We start from the raw sequence: 21956 nt of genomic DNA, 5'->3' as shown, positions 1-21956 counted from the left end.
TAGATTATTCTTCCCTATTTTTGAGAACTCAATTTAAGTTTAGGTTTTGACAATGCTAGCTGTATTGCATTATTATTATTTAGCAGCAGCATCCTTTACTTAAAAAAAATGAAATCATACCTGTAAAATTGTCATGTCAGGACGATACTGTTTTCTCAGGCCCATGTCAAACATGAGAAACTTCAGCATTTTAAAAGCATCTTCTTCACTCATGTGAAGTAGTAGAACTCCTGCTACAAAACTAAGGCCCTGGCAATATCCTACTTCCTGGTCCAGAAGTGAATAGGCTTTCAAAATATTGTAGAGTGACAGCTGCCCAGCTCCCAGCTGTGCTGAGAAGTATGGATGTGTCGGAAATGTGCGCCCTGTGAAAACAGCTGAAGTTAGTGACCTAAAGTAAAAAATAAACAACAAAACTCTCCAACCCTTGTCACACTGTCAAATTAAAGAGTCTTTCAAGAATGTGGATTCTTTTGAGAAGTAGATTTTGAGCCAACCCACAGGAAGACCATAAGAAAGTTAATGATACAAAGCAATTGACTCTTCCACTCTACCACTGTGTTGTTACAGTCATTGTGAAGTTAATTTAGAAACTGTCAGGGGGTGGGGAAGACCTGTTGTTTGGAACAGCTGAATACCTGGTTCTTAAGACTGGTCCCTGACCAGTTTATTAAAGCGCTTGTAGGACCTGGTCGTCTGTAATAGTGACAGACTTGATTCAGTGGCTTGATGAGTCACCCAGTTCTTTCTTGATTAAAAAGTGTTAGCTTTTAAACAACTATTAGGATCCAGGCACAGACTTAGAACATCTGATCTACTTGGGTTGAGCCCCCTTCCCTTTACTTTTTCTTTTTGTCTTTTTCATGTAAGTGTGTCTCTTGTCACATCTCTCCTTGCCTTGGTCCCTAGAAGTCTTATGGGTCCTTCCTCCTTTCCTGCACCATGAAGCTCAGACTTTTGCATGCGCTGATCCATTTCACCAACATGATAGAAAAATCCCCTTTTACATGGGGTTGGTTGTTCTGCCCATGAACACCAACACAAATGACAAGTGCTTGGAGAGTGGGACTCAGATGTCAGAGCAAAATTTTCTCTTGCTAGCAATGGGCTTTGTCTCTATTCCTCATGTCTCTATAAATCCCAGCCTAAGGTAAACTATACTAATTGTAGAGCTGTAAGAGCACAACAGAGCCATTTCTAGTCCTCCAGTTCTAGAACAAGATGATGGCTTTCACCCCAGACTGGCTTATCTGTAAATTTTCATACAGCACTTGGTGTCCTAAAAACAAACCAAACCAACCAGGTAACTTACACAATCAGTTTGACCCACAACATTTACTCAGTGAGTAAAAACTCAGTTTGCCTTTTTTTTTTTTTTCTGCAGCCTGTACCATACCAAGAATTGTGTAGCTATATATAAGCTACGATATATGCTATATACATATTATGTGAGAGCACAGCTCATGGAGGCAGCCAACAGACACAGCCCTTTGTGCAGCCATTTCTGGGCTTTGTTTCCTAGAGCTATGAGCATATGGAGACTTTGTCCAGGATCAGCAGGGGACTCCTGCAAATGTGAGGGTACTGCTGCTGGCTGGTAAGGCTGGTGCTGGTAAGGCTGATGCTAACCAACCTTTGTCAGTTGCCCTTGATGACAGGGTGCCTGGAGCCTTTGTTCCAGCTGATCCCTTATTAGGGAGGGTCACTAATTGACCTGGGCAATGGGGCAGAGCACACCCTCAGCAAGTTTGAAGATGATAGAAAACTGGGAGTAGTTAAGAGATACACTTGCTACCATTCAGAGGGACTTCAACAGGCTGGTGAAATGAGCTGCCAGGAACTTCATGAAGTTCAACAAAGTTAAGTGCAAAAATCCTGCACCTGGAGGGAACAAATGCATGCACCAGCATTTGCCACCCATCCAGAAAGCAGCTTTGCAGAAAAGGACCCAAGGGTCCTGGTGGTCAGCAGGTTGAACACGGGCCAGCAATTTGCCCTTGTAGAAAAGAAGGCTGATGGTATCCTGGGCTGCATTGGGAGTGCTGCCAGCATTTGGAGGCAGGTGATCCTTCCCCTCTACTCGGCACTGGTGAGGCCACATCTGGACTGCTGTGTCCAGTTCTCTGTTCCCACTACAAAAGTGATATGCCCATACTGGAGAGAGTCCAGCAAAGGGCCACTAGGATAATGGAGGGACTGGAGCATCCCTTCTATGAAGAGAGGTTGAGAGAACTGGGACTGTTCAGCCTGGAGAAGGAAAGGCTCAGGGGGATGCACAAATACCCAGTGGAAGGGAATGAAGAAGAAGGAACTAGGCTCTTCCCAGTAGTGCTCCCTGACAACAAGAGGCAGTGGGCACAAATTGAAAAACAGTAAATTCCACCTTTTTTTTTTTTTTTTAAATTATAAAGGTGGATAGACATTGGCACAGGCTGCCCAAAGAGGTTGTGAAGTCTCCATCTATGGACATACTCAAAATCTGAGCAAACATGATCCTAGGCAGCCTGGGCAGATCTTGCTTTGAGCAAGGGGTATTTGGACTAGATGATCTCAAGAGCTCCTTTCCAATCTCAACCACTCTGATTCTGTGAACAAAGACATTAAAGACTTAACCTTTAACCTTTACAGATTTTTAAAAAAAAAATCTTCCAAAGGCAAATTTTTCACTTTTAGGAAAAAACCCTCCCCCTATCAAACTTCCTCTGAAATACCTCAACAGAGGTATTTTGAAATTTGAATACCTCTTTTGTTCTAGTATTAAGTGGAGCTTGTTTTCTGGTTGCCCACTTGTTAAATACCACCCCACCCTTTAGCTTCTGGAATGCTGCTGTGCTGCCAGATAATATCAGAACTCCTGTTTCAAGACAAAGCCCGGGGTAGAGTCCTTCCGCCATCTGGTAGCTGCTGTAGCCTGTCACATGGGACATGGCACTCAGTCCTGAGTAGGTCTCCCTGGCCAGGGTGTCAGAGTTGAATGTTACAGAAGAAGTATTTCTAGCTTTCAAATGAGAAGAAGCTTGCATTCCTTTGCTTGAAGGACAAGCTTCTACAGCACAGTCTAAAGGCAGACCTGCACTGCCTCACTCAGCCAGCAAAGCTCATTTCACGTAAGTCATGAAAAAGAGTTACAAACTCAGCAAGAATAAAAATGCGAAGAAGTTCTAAAAAGCAGTAAATGGAGGAGGAGAAGAACTGCTAAACTCACAAGCTGATGTGTTTCTGGGTGCTCTGAGTTAACTAAGAATTTTAGCCTTTATTTTGGAGCAAAGGTCTCTGGCCCTGCTGAAAAGAGACTCTAAATGAACTGTGATACCTCTAGAGGCCCAGAACGTGAGAGTAAGTACCTACTACTTAATTTTTTTAGATGCAATAAAACGAAACATAATTTTATACCATGTTCAGCAAACACCCAGTGATGGATGGTTTCCTACACTGATAGCACTGTGACATGTAAACTGGGCCAGCAAAGCAGCTGCTATACCTTAGCCCTGCATCCACATGCACACTGCTGGCGTCAATCTCAGGAAGCACTATTTACATCTGAGGATGCATCAATTCAACTAAGTGCAAGCAATGCTATTACAGCTTTGGCTCATACTGTATCAACAAGACCTATTTAGCCTAATTTGGGAAAGGTTTTTAGGTATTACAACCACATGTTGCAAGAACATAGTTTTTTTCTTTCAAGGTATAAGTGCATGCTTTCAGAAGGATTCTTAAAGATTTTTAAGAAAATGCTTCTGATAGCCTGAAGGAATGCAAGGCAGAACATGCAAATTCCTTCTAGCTGCCTATCCAGTTATGCTGTCGGTTACCGTGCAGCACAGCTCTATTTCAATGTGAATCACTAGGAAGTCTTCAGCTTCCTAATTCATCTTATGGTTATGACAGGACCCAATCCCTCCCTCAGCTAATGGGCTGGCAAATAGCACCCTGGCAAAAACAACACCTTGCTTGAAAACCACCACGAAGTTACCAATTTGCCAACACATGCAGTCATTTGTTTCTACGAGAAGAACACGTGGCTAAGATGAGAAAGTATTTGTGCGCAGAACCAGGCAGAAAACATAAACAGCTTGCCAAGCCAGTAAGCCCCAGTCTGCTATGTGAGACAACCAAGCTCAGACTGATAGTGCTCCCTACTGTCCAGGAGTCATCCCAGCACCATCCCTCTGCTGAAGGTGCTCAATTAATTGACCCAGCACAAAACTGTTTGCCTCTTACTGAACCACTTCAGCGTCCCACCCTTCACTGCCAGGGCTACCAATACCAGCTGTGGTGGAACAATAGGTATTTGCTAGCAAATGATCTCTGGCTGCATGTAAATGTCTCTCTCAAACACAAAAGATTGTTGTCTGGCACTGCTCAGTCATGGGGAGTTCCTAGATCTGGTGTGAAAAGTGTGAAGGGAAACAATTTGCACACATCCACTGCCTATTCCCAGCTGGCATTAAGGCTCCTTGGCCTGTTACTTTCCCAGTGCCAAGCTGAAAGCAGGCAGGTCTGCCAAGTAGGGGAAAGTGAAGGTGACATCCACCACCACCCTTTCCCACCTGCGGTCATGCCACTTTCTGCAGGAACACACCTGTTCCTTCTCATTCCTATGTATTTTCTATGCACTGCTCTGGTATTTTGACTCACTTTACTAAGTGTTGCAGAAACAGAGAAAATACCCTCTTTGTCATCTAAAGCTTAAGTCACCATCTAAACTCAGCAAATCTTCTCACAGTTTAGTACCCACTGAAGACAGTCAGCATGTTGAGTCTTTAATAAAATAATAAATGTGTGCTCCCAGACAGCCCTGGGTATAGGTAATCCTTCCTCATCAGGTAAGAAAGGGGGTACATTCATTAGCAGTGAAAAATGCTTAAATACTGTTTGAGTAGTTATAAAGAGCAGAATTATGATGGGATAATTCTGTACTACTGCTTTACAGAAAAGATGTAAGAGAAAATAACGCAAAGGGTAATAATCATTCAGATCAGACCAAGTACAACTTTTTCCATAAATTTTTAGCATTCCTTCATATGACATTTGGTTACTTGCAGTGCATAATTTCCTTTGATGGAGTTTTTCATTGCAAATTCTTTTAATCAAATGTAGTGATAATGCACTTCTTAAATTGCCCCACACAGCTCCTCAGAACCAAACTGCCAGTGCTGTGCTCTGGAAGACATTGATTCTTTGCCTTTATTAGGAAAGAACATAATGAATACTGAGTTCAGTGTGGGATTATCCCACACACAAGAGCTGTGATCCTCTTGGAAAAGCATCAGCTCCTGGTTTCTCACACCAGATTAAAAGCAGTTCTTACCAACAACCTACTATTAAACAGTGAAAGGCTTTTTGTGTGTTACCTTCTTTAGGTATCTTACAGAGATCATAAACCCCTTGTTTTAATTTCAGACCACTACTGTACTTACCTAGGTCAATAAGAATTGCATGCTGTTGGGAAGTTAGTTGTTTTAGGAGTTCTTTATAAGGTGTGTCCTTTGGTTGTTGTTTACTTGGAAACTGATGTTTCAGATGGTATTGCTCTGCTAGAAACTTCCATATCTCCCCACGGTGGTGACGTGGTACTCCTGAGTAGAGAAAGCAATTAAACCAGTAATTTGTACTCCTACTGAGGGTTCTGCTATAGTTGAGCTAACAGGACTGAGGAACTGAAGATCCCTATCTGCTACACAGGCAGGCAGATCCCTATTGGTTACCTCCAGTGGACCACAGAAGTAGATAAACTACAAGGCTTTTACTTCCTCAACCAATAAAAGACATCAGCACCATAACAGGAGAGATTTAAGGCAGAAAGAAACACCATGAGCTGCCTAAGATTAATGCTTACATCTAGTCTGAGAAGCACTAGAACAGGCATCAAGAATTGCAATACTTGTCTCTGAAAAGTTGTATGTTTATCTCCCATTTTTCCATGCAAAGTACACAATAAAGCACTGCAATAGAACTAATTGACAGTTTCAACATAGCATGGACTTTGTTGTTACGAGTATGTTTTAGGAAGGTGGGATGCACACGTACCAAAAATATAAATAAGTACAAATGAGATGTGATATAGAGACTACAACACAAAGCAGATAATCAGCGGGCAAGTATTGTATTTCTAGTTTTGCTATCAGCTTGCTTAATGACTGGTACACATTAAAATGTTTTAAAACTTGAATTTATTTCTCTGTAAAGAGGGAGGATGCTACTTAACTATTTCACATAAGTAATGATAGCCTTCATTTTTAAACTGTATGTAAAGCTCTGAGAGTATAATTAATTCAGCACAAGGCTCTCACTCACTATTAAATCCTCTCCACAAGAAATCAATGCACTTTCACTTGGGAAAGTATTCTGTCTAATCCATAGTGCACTGGAACCAGATATTACAGTTTGAAGTAACTCACAGCTTGACGTTTTTAGGACTGTTTTTTTTCTTTTGGTATACACGTAACATATGGAGGACAATAACCACAGGAGAAATCAAGACTTGCTCAAGCATACAACTTACAAGGAAAGATAACAAAACATATTAGGATTTGATATTGTTAGAAATCTAGACTTATCCAGTCATTTTAAATGGGCACTTTGGTTTAACTTGCTGGTATAATTGCACATAGTCTGGTGCAATATTTAAATATTGAACTTCTGACAGTGGTTAAATCTTGGCACTTTCTTTACATGTTGGAAAGCTTTTTATAGAACTATAAAAAGCTCCTTGGAGTAGCCATCTTCACCATCGGCTCCATACAGCGCTCAGCCTAAGGCCTTTGGGTCCAATCATGGCAAATGTAATATTGAGTAATAGCCCCATTTCTTAGAATATTTAATAAACATCCTTAGGTTATATTACTTTTGGTGCAGTGGAGATAGGGATGGTTGCTCAGCCCTGCAGTTGCGAGGAAGACTGTAAGTGGTGTTTGCAGCGATAAAGTGTTCTTGAACTCAGAGAAAAGGCAGTTCTGCAGAGATACCCATGCCTACTGTTTGTGCACAGACACAATACACAGGCTGGAACAGAGAATTTCCAGAAAACAATGCAGGGCTTCTTCAGTTATTCACACAGTCATTTATTTGCATTATCCAAGCTTTTTTTCTTTAATTGTAACTTTTAATTTATAAAATCAGATTGCAACAATTGTAATACACTGAGGTAGCATACAACTCTCCTGTAAGGGCAGATGTTACTCAAAAATGTATGTTATAGCTCCAGTATACAACTGCAGCTACCACTGAAAGGGACTGGTACTTGCATTTGCATGACCATGATGGTACCAAAAGTTGTTACTTGTTTGGTCAGCAGCCTGAGAACAGCACTAGAGAGAATCTGGTTATAAGGAGTGATTAAGTGGCCACACTATTCCTTTTCTGATACTATTTACATGCATTTCGACAACTCAAAAAACCAAACCGTGTTTACCTTGCCCAACAGCAGAGTGTATTTTTTCCACATCAAATTTAATCTTTGACCTTCCAGGTGTACTCAACATTTTTTCCCAAATCAAAGTTACATCTTTTAAGCATGGTGTGATTTCTTCGTAGTCAAGTTTCAGACGTCTGTTCTGCAAATTGTTTTCAGATGCTAAAAAGTGATATGAATGTAGCAGTTAATATTGTTTACTATTTGTAAAATGGATTAATTTAACTTACAACTTCATCATCCAATCCACCTGAAACATTATGTATTTAAACATTAGTGATTGTGGGGTTGGATTGGTTTGTTTGGTTTTTAAAGATATTACATGCAATATTAATTATGTTTGGCCAGGTAAATTAAATTCCCTACTGCTAGTCAACTCCTAAATATGAAGAAACATGAGAGATGATGACTAATGAAATAAACATAAGATTTTCATAACAGGAATTTTCATTTTCCCAGCTCTTCAGTGCAGAAGACCTTCAGCAAATAAAAACACAAACCCAATTTAGTCATCTGTTATGCATACATTTCCATAATAGTAATGACAAAGTAAAAAAATTACTTTAAAGGTGATCATTCACAGATTTACAGATTACATAAAAAGGAAAGCTCAAGTATAGAAAATTCCAGAGCCCTGGACGCAAATAGGGCTATAAGCACTACATTTGTGTGCGACTCTCCTGAAGTCCCCAATGAATAAATAGGAACTAAGGTCAATGCATAACTCAGTCTTAAATATGACAGTTTAGATCATCACAGCTCCTGGAGCAGAGATTCACTGTTGTACTGGTGGTTTTCCCACATTACAATTTATGAGAATATTGCACTGTATCTTCATGTGTTATCTATAAGGGATTAAAAAAAATTTTAAACAATAGCTGGGAAAGCATCAAAAAACCATGGCAGAAATGAAAACAATTCTGCAGCTGAGTGTAATTCCAAAGTTTAGAAGTGGAGTGAGAACTTCAAAGGGAGTCTTGGTAAAGCTTTTAAATTTTTTTTTTCTGTGGGGGCATTTTAGTACTATAATGTGCCTGGAAAACAGGATTTATTAATGGTAATCATGTAAACTAAATAATAAAGCATGTTTTGTGCCAGTAGATGGATTTGTGCAGGTAACAAGACTGAAAAAGTAGAAGAGGAGAAAAAGAGGTGTAGTTCAGATGAGACACAAATATGTCAGTCATTTATTCCTACAAGGATGAAATGATGAAAGAAAATGCTATAAGGAATCCAAGACTAAGCTAAAAAGAGAGCACTAAGGAGAGACATAAACAGTGGGAAATTTATGGAGAAATTAACAAAATAGGTTTCAATTTTTTAACTAGGCTGTAATGTGGCTGAGTACTCAATGCACCTAGTTCCAGGACAAGAGCAGCTCTCTACTTGCAAAAAATGAGCAGAGCAAAAGTTCAAAATATGTAGAAGTCTGGAAAGGTTCTACAGTATTAAACAAAAATTAAAAAATAATTCTCCTACAAATAACGCAATTTTTGAAATAGTGTATCATAAAGTGATCATGTTTATTAATTAATTTGCCATGATGTCAGTACTTCTTTGTTGTGATGATGCATTACTGTAATGGTAACAAGATACTCATATTTTGAGGACATTCTGCCATATATCATAAGCCTGCTGCTACTTTGGAGGATTTCACTTATGAATTCACAGAATCACTCCTATCCATTTCAGTCTTGAGACAATCTATGTTAAAATGTTATTATATTATCTTTTGATAGTTTAACTCTCTATTATTTGTATTTTCAACTCCTTTATATAAATTTACTAAACAGTTAAAGACTGCCTGAAATTTACATTTCATAATGACACTATCAAGACACTAAACTCAACTTGTTCTGAGAGCTGTATCTGCAATTAAGGTTTTTTAGATTATTGAATTCTGGGAGTCACAAAGGGTTATCTTGTCCTGTACTCCCACTGACTACACAAGCTTCTAGATTTTAGAAACTGAGAAAGAAAAGAACTGTTTATATCTGGGAAGTACACCTCCTCATCCTGTAGTTGCTTTCATATGTGAATGACTTTATTCAATGAGGTTATTCATGTGAGTTATGAGATTACCTAAGTGTTTGCAAGATTCGGATCTCAGAGTATTTAATTTTTAATTCAGTGATTAACTACAGATCCATGAAATACAATTATAGCTGCCTATCCACACTGAAAGTGATTCAGTCCATCTAAACTATTTTTCAACCTCTCACATCTTTGTCAGGTCAAAACCAACATATTTATAAATCAGAGTATTAAAAACCCGCAAAACACAGGTGGTATTGTATGAATATAACTTAAAAAAAGGGCATTTAAATTTCAGCCTAATTGAAAACGAACTCAGAGAAATCTTTCAATGTTTCATCTTCCGCAAACAAATGTTTTCTGGTGCTTGGCAACTTCTCAGACTTTTCTGCTTTATATTCAGTCTTCGTATGCTATGTGCAAAAATGTGACGTGTGAAGACTGAGGTGAGAATATGCCTTTATCAACAAGCTTATTTAGATACTGACACTACCCAGTGTCAGTATCTACATAATTCTAAATAATTCCCAATATCACACATAAGCGCAACTAGTAAAGATGCTGTGCTCGCTGCAGCACAGTCATCTGTTGTTTTCAAGTATTGTCTCACCATCTGAGCTCTTCATGCAGCAGCTACCTAGGACAACTTCCTCACCCTTCAGGGCGTACAGCACAGCTGGGCCTTCAGTTCTGCCAACACCCACCTCATTCATTCACTAACTGGCTTTTTAGATATGCTCATCTTAATGTATCTGTGATGGTTTTGCAATTTTTTCTTTTGGGGAGACAAAATTGGAGCACCTAGGTAAACTTACTAAAATGTGTATGGATATTAATGACCTGCACTTGCCAAAATTTGACTGCAGGCTGTAGATTCAGATAATTTGAATACAAGAGAAATTTAAAAAATATCAGGAGTATAAATACACAATACAGAGAAAATTTATTTCTAAATGCCATTAAAACGTTACAGAAGCTCATTTATAACAGCACTGTTCTAAGCTTGAAGAGATTGTATAAATAATTTCTCTCAGTACCTCTTCTCCAGATGGTCTCAGCCTCTGGCCAAGGACTCTGTATATTTGGTATCCATAGCCATATTTTATTTTACTGGATTAGCTAGTACATTGCTGGGAACATGCTTGTCACCTGTGGGGTTCTTAGGAAACTCGGGTGTCAGGTGTTCTTCAGATAGGGTTGAAACAGAAGAGCTATACTGCCAGGTGCAAACAGCCTACAGGTGGGCCAAGTGCTTTTGCAGGCCATATCCAATATTCAAGAGGTGTTTTGTCTTTCCAGCCGCGTGTCTTAGCCTGAGTTTAAAGAAGGATTTCAAGTTTGGTGTACTGACCTTTTCACACAGCTGGGCCCTCTCTCTACACACTTCTTGGAAGTCAGTCCTTCATCAAGTTTACACAAGAAAATGAAGAATTGCCATTTTCATGCCAGGTACCTCCCCTTTTGAGGGTTCAGGTGCCTACTCCCTTCCTGAACACCTAAAATCACCCAGATAAACATTTCTGTCCTCATCATTCATATCTTCAAAGGAGCAGCTCTCAAAGGCAATCACTTGTGATTCTGCATAACAGCTGTTCTTTATATGTAAAAATTGCCACCAAAATGGATTTGTCACAGCTCAGTCATTCACAGAAAAATTGTGGTTGAGAATAATTGCAAATTACAATTTCTCGAGTTCCTTCTCATCACCCTTTGGACTGATCTAAGTCATTACTTCTCTACAGAAACCTTGCCTGCACAGTGTGGGTACTACTGCAGGCACCCATAGTTCCAAGTCCACAACCACCTCTTTCAGAACTTCCTTTGAGCCTCAAGACTGGCTAAACACAACGTTGTAACGACCAACACTTAGACAAGGACCTGCGGATGTGAATGTAGAAAAGAATTCAGTTCACGATACTGATCATGATGAATTCCTTGCAAGAGCTTCTTGGCACAAGCCTCATAAACCTCAGCCATGGTAAACCTAAGAGTGTCACTTCAGATCAAGTAAACAAATAATAAGGTGAAGTAATGAAAAAACTATCATCCATTGTCACCTACACTAATGAGTGCTGAGGGAGATGTTGCGAATTTGATTTACCTGTACGTTCCTAAAACATTTCATTAAGGCTTGGTGCAGTCCACTGCCAAAGCCACAGAGAAAACCAAAAGGTGAACTTGTACTGCAGTAGGGTGTAGTACCCAAGAACTCCACCAACCTTGTAACTTCTGGTTTTCTTTCTCCATTCTGAGGAGCAGTATCTGCTGAATAATGGCTTTCTTCCACAGCTCACGAAGCTCATGGGGTGACCGTTTCCTTTCTTCTTTCACTGGCCCAAAGGGGCCATCTTCACACACTGGCTCCAATGGGGATCTGGGTGGAAGATCTCCCAGTTCACAGTAATCTTTAAAAAAGAGAGACTGTTGTTAACTACTTGGATATCATGAACAGGTGAATGAAGGGACACAATCTGAAAGACTGCACATATATACAAACACACACACATCTGCATATATACACTAACTCATATATCTATCTGTATCTAGATACACAGATAGATAGATAGATAAGAAGTAGCAATACCAAGCAAGGTTTCCTAAGTGACAGCTTCAAGCGGACTTACAAGCTGCTTCACAATAATAATCATACATGCTAAAGCCTAGAATAATTTTTTCTATAACCTGGTAAAAACATTGTACCACACACCAAGACCACATCTTGCTAATTACAACTTGACATGTAGAGAGTTGAAAGGAAAAGGCAAGTCTGAGAAATTACAAAAACATAACCTACAGCTGAAATGTGGCATGACTCAAGTAGCAGATAAAATCAAATATAGCACCCACATAATTTGAAGAGTAATCTCTAAAGTGTGTTTAACAAAGAGAATACACACCCTTAGCTGCACAAACAAACCACCACCTAAGGCCATACAATGGGATGATTACCATTTCTTAAAGTAAATAGGTGGAAAGAGAGAGAGGCACTTAAGACATGTTTGTTTTCACTTCTCATTTTTAACCATATCATAACCTTCTGAACTTTTTCTTTTGGCTTCAGCTGGCCTACCACAAAATATATCATTTTGTCAAGCATGCAAGGTAATTCTAAGACTGAAAACATTACAAAAGAAAGTGAACATTAAATAAATCTCAGGCAAATTGAAAAATCATTTATTTTTAGGGAAGGGTGTATAACATCACTTTAAAACAAGCAATCAATGTAAGAAGCACAAGCTCTTATACTTTGTTTTCTTAGTACCTGCTGTAGTATCACTTAATTTTATTGTTTTATACAGCTTCTCTGGAGGCTCAGTAGTCTTTGACATAACCTGTATCTAGAAGAAAAGTTACTCAATTCACCAACTTTAAAAAATGGTCAAAACAACCAATCTCTTCCTACCAAATCCCACACAGAAGGCCATCGCAACAGCACTTCTTCACCCAACTGGAATGGCTATGAAATGGCTCCCTGACCTATACATGCAAGACAACGCTCTAAAGTTAGTGCAATGAAATCCATTCGCAATCTCGCCAGCCAAGGACAAGTACATCTGTGTGTGCTATTTCAAACAGCTCCTGCAGAAGGAGCATTCCTGAAGCAATTATTCTGATGGCAGCTCAGGGGTCCCCTTCTTTATCATTGCCTAGCATGGTGGTAAAGATTTTTAATTAAACACACACAAATCATGTCATCTTGTCAAAACTAACAAAATAGGAAGGTTTTCACCCCTTCAAGTTCTGCTCAGACTGTCACTATACTTCGACTCACGCAGTTCGTACGCAGCTATTCTTTTCTTGTTTGTTCGAAGGCACTCGCACAACTGAGCTCAGATGACTAAGAATGGAAATGTTCACAGCTGTTCACTTCTGCTTTTCTAAGTCTTGCCACTGTCAATCTTCTCCTCTCAAAGAGTCAGAGAGAAGTAGAGTGGGTCCAAATACCACCCGCTTCCTTATACATTTATTTGCTTGCCACCACAGTTAAAGTCTAAGGCTAAAATATACATATAAAAATAAATGTAACATATTCAGCTAGCAGAACAATTTAAACCTTTACAACCTTGCACTCTGGATATAGGTGTGGATACCCATACTTCTGGTATCTACAGCATTTGAAAAAACAATGAACATCATGGGAATGAGAATTAAGCAATGGTCAAATATTTGACACTTTAATGGCAATCACCATTTGTTGTAAAGAAAGTAAAAAAACCAACAGATGCACTCAGAAATACAGCTGGTTATGAAAAGTATCAATACAACGAAGAGACTGTATTGTATTCATTAAAAGAAACTGGGAAACATTAATTTTTTTTCTTTACAGGTAAACTGAAAGACTTCAATGGGCTAAGATCTGCAATTATAAAAGAGATACAGGCAAATGACAGCAGGCAGAGAAGGCACACCCAGTCAATAATTCTCAACGTGTACTGACCATGAAAGGAAAATTATTTTTGATTGCTGGTTTTGATGCAATTGTTGGTTTGGATGCACATGCTATATTGTCAACAATGTTCTGTACATTTTTGTGTAGAATTTCTAAATATAGTAGCTTTTATCACAATTTTCCTTAGTGCATATTAAGAAATATTTAAAGGGAAATGCTGTTAAGGATAATGCTGGTAGAATTCACTCCATTTGATTGAATAAAATAATAAAGAAATAAAAAGAGAATATTCAAGGGAAGTTGTTAATTTCCTCTAAGGCTGCACACAATACTGACACCATAAGAAAGAGGAATCAACAGAAATGGTCACCATACACCAATGCAAAAAAGTAAAAGTGATCCAGATAGGAAACCCCTTATCTACTGTACGCTGTCTGTGGTCTATTCACATCTTACATTCACGTTCCATTCTCACAGCATCCACTACAGAATGCAGGCACATCTTGGGGCAAACAAGTCTCTTCTCTACATCCTCCCAGTGGTTTATGTATCTCTTTTAGAGTCAGATGTGTATTCTGATTTTATGTATGTATATGTGCACTAGTGTGTTAGAAAATAATAGACTATGTCCAGATACAGTTTATGGCTACCTACTTGCAAAAAAAGCCCTAAAGCCAAAAAAACCCCAGGCTGGCAGAACACATGCAAGGAAATGGATTAAACATGTTGCATTCCTAAAGCAAGAATGAACACATTCAACATCTAGAATCTTCCTGTCTTTAGTGTACACATCCTGCTTCCTCAGGACAAATTTTAGGGATTGGTCTTCAAGTACCAAATTCACAAGTTTATCAGAGACATTACTCACTTGTCGTCCTCCAGTGATCAAACTGTGGCAACACCTGAACTGCTGCAAAGCATTAACTACTGAAGACCATGGTCCTGCTTCCATTTAGGCTGAAAATTTCCCATCTGTGGCTGATTAATCTGATAAAATCAGTATTCATTAAAAGAAATCATGCTTAAGGCTATAAAAGAAAACTGAAAGGTTACAAAATTATATAAGCTGAACAATTATGATTATCAACCCTACCTCTAATGCTTCTGTGAAGAGTCCTAGGATTGATTTTGCCTTCCAAATGGCAGCTCCTTTTCTATTTTTTCTTCTGCTTCTTATCATTTGTGGACATTTAACAGAAAGTCTAAAGTCCACTCTGATAAAGTGCAACACATTGACAAGCTGCCTTCCTTCCTGTCTGCACACTGGCATGAGGCAGGATTTGCAGAATGCAAACCGAACCTGTTTAACTGCTCAGGTGGCCTGTCGGAAGTCTGCAGAGTTGCATCAGTTGTTTGGCTGGTAAGGGAGGGAGGAAGGTGGAATGTGAAGGCAATCCCTCAAAGCAAAATAAAAAACTCAGACATTTGGTAAGTCAGCACTAACCCCTGTCCATGAACATACAAGGTGATGAAGAGACATGCCACCCAGCTTCCAGATCCAGAACAGACAAGAGCAAAAATACTGTAACAAGGAACTGAGTATTCCATTGTTATGCACCAGGGATCTGGAGGATAGCAGAGAAAGAGCAATTCAACTGCATGTAACTGGGAGCTCCCATTCCACTGAACCAAACTGCCATGTGTTAAAGTACGAACAATGTGCAGCCTTCAGAACTTTTATGAGATTAGTAAGTGCACTTAAACAGGATCTGAATGCTTCAGCACACACTGAAATACTGCTTCCCTGTTCACCTGCCAACTTAGTCAGCTTTTGTTGACTCCTATTCCACGTTTGACCTGACCCCAACTCCTTTCAGATATATTGCTTCCTTTCCGGCAGCTTCCATATAGAATTCTACCCTCCATACATGCTACTCATAGAAGCCTACCGCACTTCTGTTCTCTAAGGTTCAGGATTTGGCAAGTTGACTCGATAAATATTAATATATTTGATCAATGGTAATTTTATGGTAGTTTTCCATTTGAGGTTCATTCTTGGACTACACTTCAGAACTATTCTTCTGCACAATGAAATTTTACAAGTCTGTGAGTCAAATCCAAGCATTCTCTGAGAAACTGCACTTCACTGGGAAAACCACCATCTTTCCTGGGCTTGTGAGAACTTTTGCAAAGTACTGAACTGTAGATGACACTGCTCATGAACCAGATGGAAATGTTGCTCAAATATTCTAGTGCATCCATATGTACCTCAAAAGCACTCCTCTTATGCTTCCACCACTTATAATACCCAACAAAGGACAAGGCCAGTAGGAACAATGGGCTGAGATGGAATTTGTACAGCTGATTTGTTCTTTTATACTCACTGTTGGCTTTACATGGCGAGCTTCAACCTTAAGGTGCAGAGTATCCCTACACTCCAAAAGGATCAACAAATGAATTACACAAAACTCTTATGTGGAAAGATGACACAAAAAACAAAGTACAAAAGATTAGGAAGGAAGTATCATGATATATTACTACCAGGGACCACACTAAAGAAAGTTTGTACGTGGAAAGCTGGTGAATGACCGCAGTAGTAATTAAAACAGACAATATCTGACCGGAAGTGATACAAACAGGAATATTTCATTTGTAAATGACTAGGAAAAAATTAGTTTATCAAATATTTTCCTAATCAATCCACCTCAGTATTAAACAAGGTTTAAATGACGAACCAACCTAAAAGCATAAATTTAAAAAACATTCTTTCAGAAGCACTTAGTCTAACCAACCTCAACTATCAAAACCAAGACAAGAAGATTCATCTTTGACTAGAAACTCCAACACTTCAAGTAGAAAGGAAGGGCTGGTAGGGAGGAGGCTCAATAATAACGCATTAACACCATCCGCACTAAGGAATTGTTTACACATGGCTCTCTACATGCAGTGTTTACCAGTCGCATCCATGCTCTGGGGTTAAAAAGTCAGACAAGATATGGTAAGAATGTGGACAGAAAATCCATTAAGCCTTTTATTTACTGCATTATGTTATTTTTCTTTGTTGCAATTTAAACTTTACAAAATTCAGCTTGGTAAACAAACAAGAGAATTTCGCAGTCACTTAAGATTCAATTGCCAAAAGAAAAGACATCAACAACATCCTTAGTTCTCTTCAGATTTTCCATTTGGGTAGTGCAACACCTTCTTTCACACAGAAATAAAGACGAATGCAAACTTCTATAACCAAAGATATAATATTCCTATTATTTTACATAGCTGCCTGGAATATTTAACTTCAAAACCAGATGTGGTAAAATGACCAGAAGCCTTCTGTAATCAGAAAGCTTCAGATACAGAATCACAAGAAGGAACAAGTTCTAATCTGACATACAACTTAAAGCAATGGCTGAATAAGGAATTCTTGAAAAATTGTGTATTTCAACACTGTTGATTACAATCAGCTCTGAAAGATGCTTTGGACTTTGCTTTTCTTGTAAAGCCAAGAACTTCTTAGAAAGCACTTACTACCACCAAATTAACCTCATTTCCTAATATTATCAATCCCCGAGAAAGGAATGCCCTGATATTTCAATGGGCACAGAAGCCATCAAACATTAATCGTGTACTTACTGGTTACTTACTAGCCAAACTCCTGTGCCAGAAATCAAGACTGAGAGCACATATTTGCTCTGAAAGGGGCAGAACTGAGTAATCAATTATAACCAACTGGCTTTAATTAATAATAATTTTGTCGCTAACACAGTATTGGCAAACACATTACAAATAATTTACCCCATAACCATTCTAAGCACAGAATGCTAAAGCAACAGTTTATAGTATTTGCAACGCTACTACAAAATGATTTTTTAAAAAATTTGCTTAAATAATCAAGAGATATAGTCCACACCACAAAACATAAAGAGATGGGTAGGTGTTAACTACAGCTGATTTTAAGAAGAACAGCTCTTCAAACTTTTCTTTAGCACTTAGGATTGAACAGTTTGCCTCAGACAGAGACCCAAATAATTTCAATTAATGAATCAAGTTCATTTTCCTGTACAGATATTTGTACTTTCTAAACCATTTTTTTTTCTGCAAGTCAAGCTATAAAATAAAATGTAGTTGATTTTTAAATTTGGATTTATTTTCTGAGTACTTCTAAGTGATACCAAGCATTTCACTCCTCTGAATTTCAATTTCTTTCACTGCTCAACAGGTTACTTCATCACAAATTGCCCACCTTAAAACAAATCACCCATTCTCCAACCTAAAACTGACACAGCTTTCACAAAAATCTTGTTGTCTACTTCCAACACACCTCCCTCACCAAGAAAGCTCCAACAAGCACCACTATTTTCCCATTACTTCCTTCAAAAACTATCCACATCCCCCTTAAATGCAGCAATTGACTTGACTGTGCTGGGAGTTTCTGACAATCTGCAAAACAGCTCTCCTACTATGACCAATTCTGAACAGTCAATATGTGAAAACTGTATGAAAATTGTCCACTGCACAGAGATTTATTGATGCTGAATACATGTACGTGAATATCTTGTTGCACTGCAGTGCAAGGTGAACTTTCATGATCAGTCTACACTGAGTCAAGGACTTTCTGCTTCTGAGCAGGTTAAGGGCACCAACCCTCACCTTCCAGACACTCGCCTCTGCCTGCTCTACTGCTCGTGTAATACTGTGAGTGGGACTAGAAAACTGATCCAACTGAAATTTAAGGCCTTTGAGTGTGTTCATACTTCAACTGGTTTAAAATTATCACTGAGTTGATGTTCTCTTCACCTTTTTACCAGTGAAGAGAGAACTAAAGAGTCCTAAACCATTTACACAGCAAAAAAAAAGTGGCTCTTGAGTGATGCTACAGAAGTAGGAATATCTGCCTGCAAGTAGGGTGGGGAGTTATAAAGGTAAAAATCAAATAGCTGAGGAAACACATTTATTACTTAGAATGTTTAAGACAGTGAGTAGGAGAGAGAACTTTAGAAAAAGAATAATGAAAACCATCTTTCAAAAAAATATTGTATTGTAACAGATCAAAGTGTGATCCATTTTGTTAGGAGATTCTGCTTCCCTTTTTCCATCTCTCCACTTTGCAGGATTCAACACTCATTACACTCCCACAAATAAACAGAAAAAATATCCGAGGATGAGACACTGTGTCTGAAGGTGCCAGTGAGAGAAACGCTGCCCCCTGGTGCTCCACACCACTTGCAGCATCACAACCATTCCAGGGGAAGCTGCTGACAGCAGGAGTTGGGGCTAATTGGATAATTTGAACCGTAGCTTGCTACAGTGGAACTAGCATAATTCAACACTCCATCCTCCAGCTACCAGCTGTAAAGTATTAAAAGTCTCTACAGATCATTTCTGCATGGGTATGCAGAAAATCCTTTCTAGAACTACAAACTGGAGATCAGCCTCATTTTCAGGCTCACCAGGGATCACCTGGCTCTCCTGCCGGGCAGCAAACTGCGTAATAGATCTCTGATGTGCTTCATGGTAAAGTTATGTACAGAAGCAGAGGAAAACAGTGTGGGAAAGGGAAAGTGGCAGGACCAACAAGCAGGAGGAGGTGGCTGGAAAAGGGCGTGTATGTGGGACATTGCTTCCACAACAACCAAAAGTAATGGTTTCTCTACAAGGCTTCGTGTTGTCTCAGCATGCTTGCCTTGCTGAGCATGGCTACATTAGTCCAATCATCAGGCAAGACAAGAATCTCAACTGGCAAGAAAAAATGGCTTTCCAGCATATCTATTTGCAGTATTTTTCTTCTACTGATTTAGGACTGAACACCCTCCTTCATGTATAATAAATCATTGCTTTTAAATAATAGTGTCTGCAAAACAAACTGCTCTCTGCCTGGTAATTCATGATGCAACTCCCAAGGCAGAGCCAGCACGCATTTTGCTCCACTCGAGTTACAGAAAATGAAGTTTAACTCAAGCTATTTATGAGCACGTCCTAAAGAATTAAAGGATTCAGAAGTGCAAGACAGTGGGACTTCAGTGCTGTTCAAGCTGCTCAAGCTTCATGCGGAAGCTCAGGATAATAGACTTTTATGAAGCTCATTACCTCAAAAGAGTAAGATCAAAATTTCTGCAAAAGCTATGTACCAGTTTTCTGGAGTTTCTTTATTTTTTTAAAACTTTCAGTAAATATGCCTTCATATCCTGCTGTGTTAACCACACAGAGAAGCAATGAACATGATTAATCTTGAGATTCAGCTCACCACCTGCCTATACAAATGTAATCACAAATGTCAGAGCCTAGGTTTTTCTGTGAATATAAAGCTTACAGTTGTCTCTGGTTCTTGTGATAGCTTGTACATTCTTCTGTGCAATTTACTCATTACAACACAAGAGAAATTACAGCCACAGAGCAGTTCCATTTTGTTGACAATGCCTGCCCACATGTGGTCAAAACAATGCACAGTTCAGGCACCCTGGTGGATTTTACCTTTAATACAAAGTTTAGTAAAGCAGCCTAGGCTAAACTTAAAAAACTGTATCATCTCTAAGTCACAGAGATCTGGGTCTCTTGGCTGACTGACTTACTAGCTTTTAAACACACCCCTTCCCCAGCTTTTTCCTTACTCCTCTCCTGCAGAGTACCCTGGAGTAGGGCATTGGTCACAACACCTGAAGGGAGAAATTGGTCAGTGGAGTCTGCGTCTATAAAGGGAATCCAATAAATCACAGAAGTTCCCTTATTTCCCTCCCTTCATGCTTACTTTTGCAGAACACGACAAACCATGTTATCTTTAAAACCTTCTTTGCCCTCTGTCCAATTTGGCTGAAATTGATCTTTTGGTGATACATCAGCTGTTTGTACAAATTAGAGGAAATCAGTCTAAAAAGAGTGAAAAAGACTTAAAAAAACACAGATCATGACAGAAAAACAAGATGATGAATGATAGGTATTTACTATTATCACAATTAATTTGGAACTAGAGGGGTTACTTAATTAACTGTGGTGGTGAGTCCAGTGTAAGACCAGCTGTACAGTAGCTCTCTTTAAGGCTACAGAGACTGGATAACAAGTGAGTATCCTTCACTGCCAGAAATGTTCCAGGAGATGCATAGAAGTCCAAACAGAATAACCCAGTATTTGCTTTAAGTATTTAAAAAAACCGTGCTGACTCTGAGTTTTCTTCTGTTCATAAATTATGTACAGTGAAACAAATACAAAAAAAGAAAATTAATGAAGAAAAAGGCCAAATATTTTAAATTGCTGCTCCTATTAATAGCACATCCTGTTTTCCATTTTGGCCACTCTTGTTTCTCTGACTATTCTGCTTACCCAGCTGTAGGTTGTTAAGATTGTATCTTGCAGCTATTATGTCTCAGAGGAAATGCTTGGGTAGGCAATTTAGGTGGATTTCATTTAGGTGGATTTTAGTATGGGAAGGTTTTGTGGCTTTCAAAAACAAGTAAGACCATTTCCAGTCACAGAGAGATGCATCAAACCTGTAAAAACAGTAGTTTCATAGAACAGCCCTTCACATGCCTTTAAGTACAAGAGAGCATTTCACATGTATGTTTACACAACATGCTCCTGAGATCACTTCACTTTGAAGTACACTAAATTTGAGAGGCATCTGTGCCCATATGCAGCTTACCTCACTGTCAGTCAAATTGCATTGCAAGCAGTACATTAATGACAGAAACACTTCTGTTACGTGCCTACTCCAGTTAACCAAGGTCTCACTTCAAGATGAAAGAAAAGTATCTCAGTGACACTAGGATGGTTGCTTTTTACTACATTTACTATAAGGTACTGTTCCTTTCTGTTTCCTTACACTTTCTCTTATTTCTGATACAATGGCCTTAGAGGTAAGTCAGAAGTTATAGCTTACAAAGCTCATGCTGTGAAATTCAAACTTTAGTGAGCCAGAGGATTTTCTCAGGCATTCTTGGCCCCAGCATGTTCTGTACAATCTGGCTTACATAAAGTGAATGCACAAAATGATGCACCTGCATGCTTATGTGCAGTGATTTTCTTCTAGTCTGTGGTTCTTCAGCTCTACAGAATTTCACAAAATAATTATGGCAACAGTGGATAATTATGACTCAAGTGGCAAATGTCACACACTGGAGCAGCATACATGAGGACAAAGTATGCACTACAGAATTCAACTGAGATCATAAAAGAAATGTAATTCCT

At 39.0% G+C, this 21956-nt stretch overlaps 1 protein-coding gene across 9 annotated transcripts in view; it reads right to left on the bottom strand.

Moving 5' to 3' along the window:
- Window positions 1–21956, bottom strand: part of TBC1D1 (TBC1 domain family member 1) — a 115400-nt gene that overhangs the window by 9990 nt on the left and 83454 nt on the right. For all 9 annotated transcript variants that reach the window (XM_017744568.1, XM_017744567.1, XM_017744573.1 and 6 more), the window contains 4 exons: window positions 11671–11856; window positions 7418–7579; window positions 5424–5582; window positions 121–365 (listed from right to left, as the gene is read on the bottom strand). In XM_017744568.1, the coding sequence (XP_017600057.1) occupies window positions 121–365; window positions 5424–5582; window positions 7418–7579; window positions 11671–11856 (752 nt within the window). The remainder of the gene's footprint in view (window positions 1–120; window positions 366–5423; window positions 5583–7417; window positions 7580–11670; window positions 11857–21956) is intronic.

Source organism: Corvus brachyrhynchos, unplaced genomic scaffold, assembly GCF_000691975.1.
Source record: "Corvus brachyrhynchos isolate BGI_N302 unplaced genomic scaffold, ASM69197v1 scaffold17, whole genome shotgun sequence".
NCBI lineage: Eukaryota > Metazoa > Chordata > Aves > Passeriformes > Corvidae > Corvus > Corvus brachyrhynchos.
Note: the sequence above shows the minus strand (reverse complement) of the source record. Positions and strands in the feature narration are given on the sequence as shown.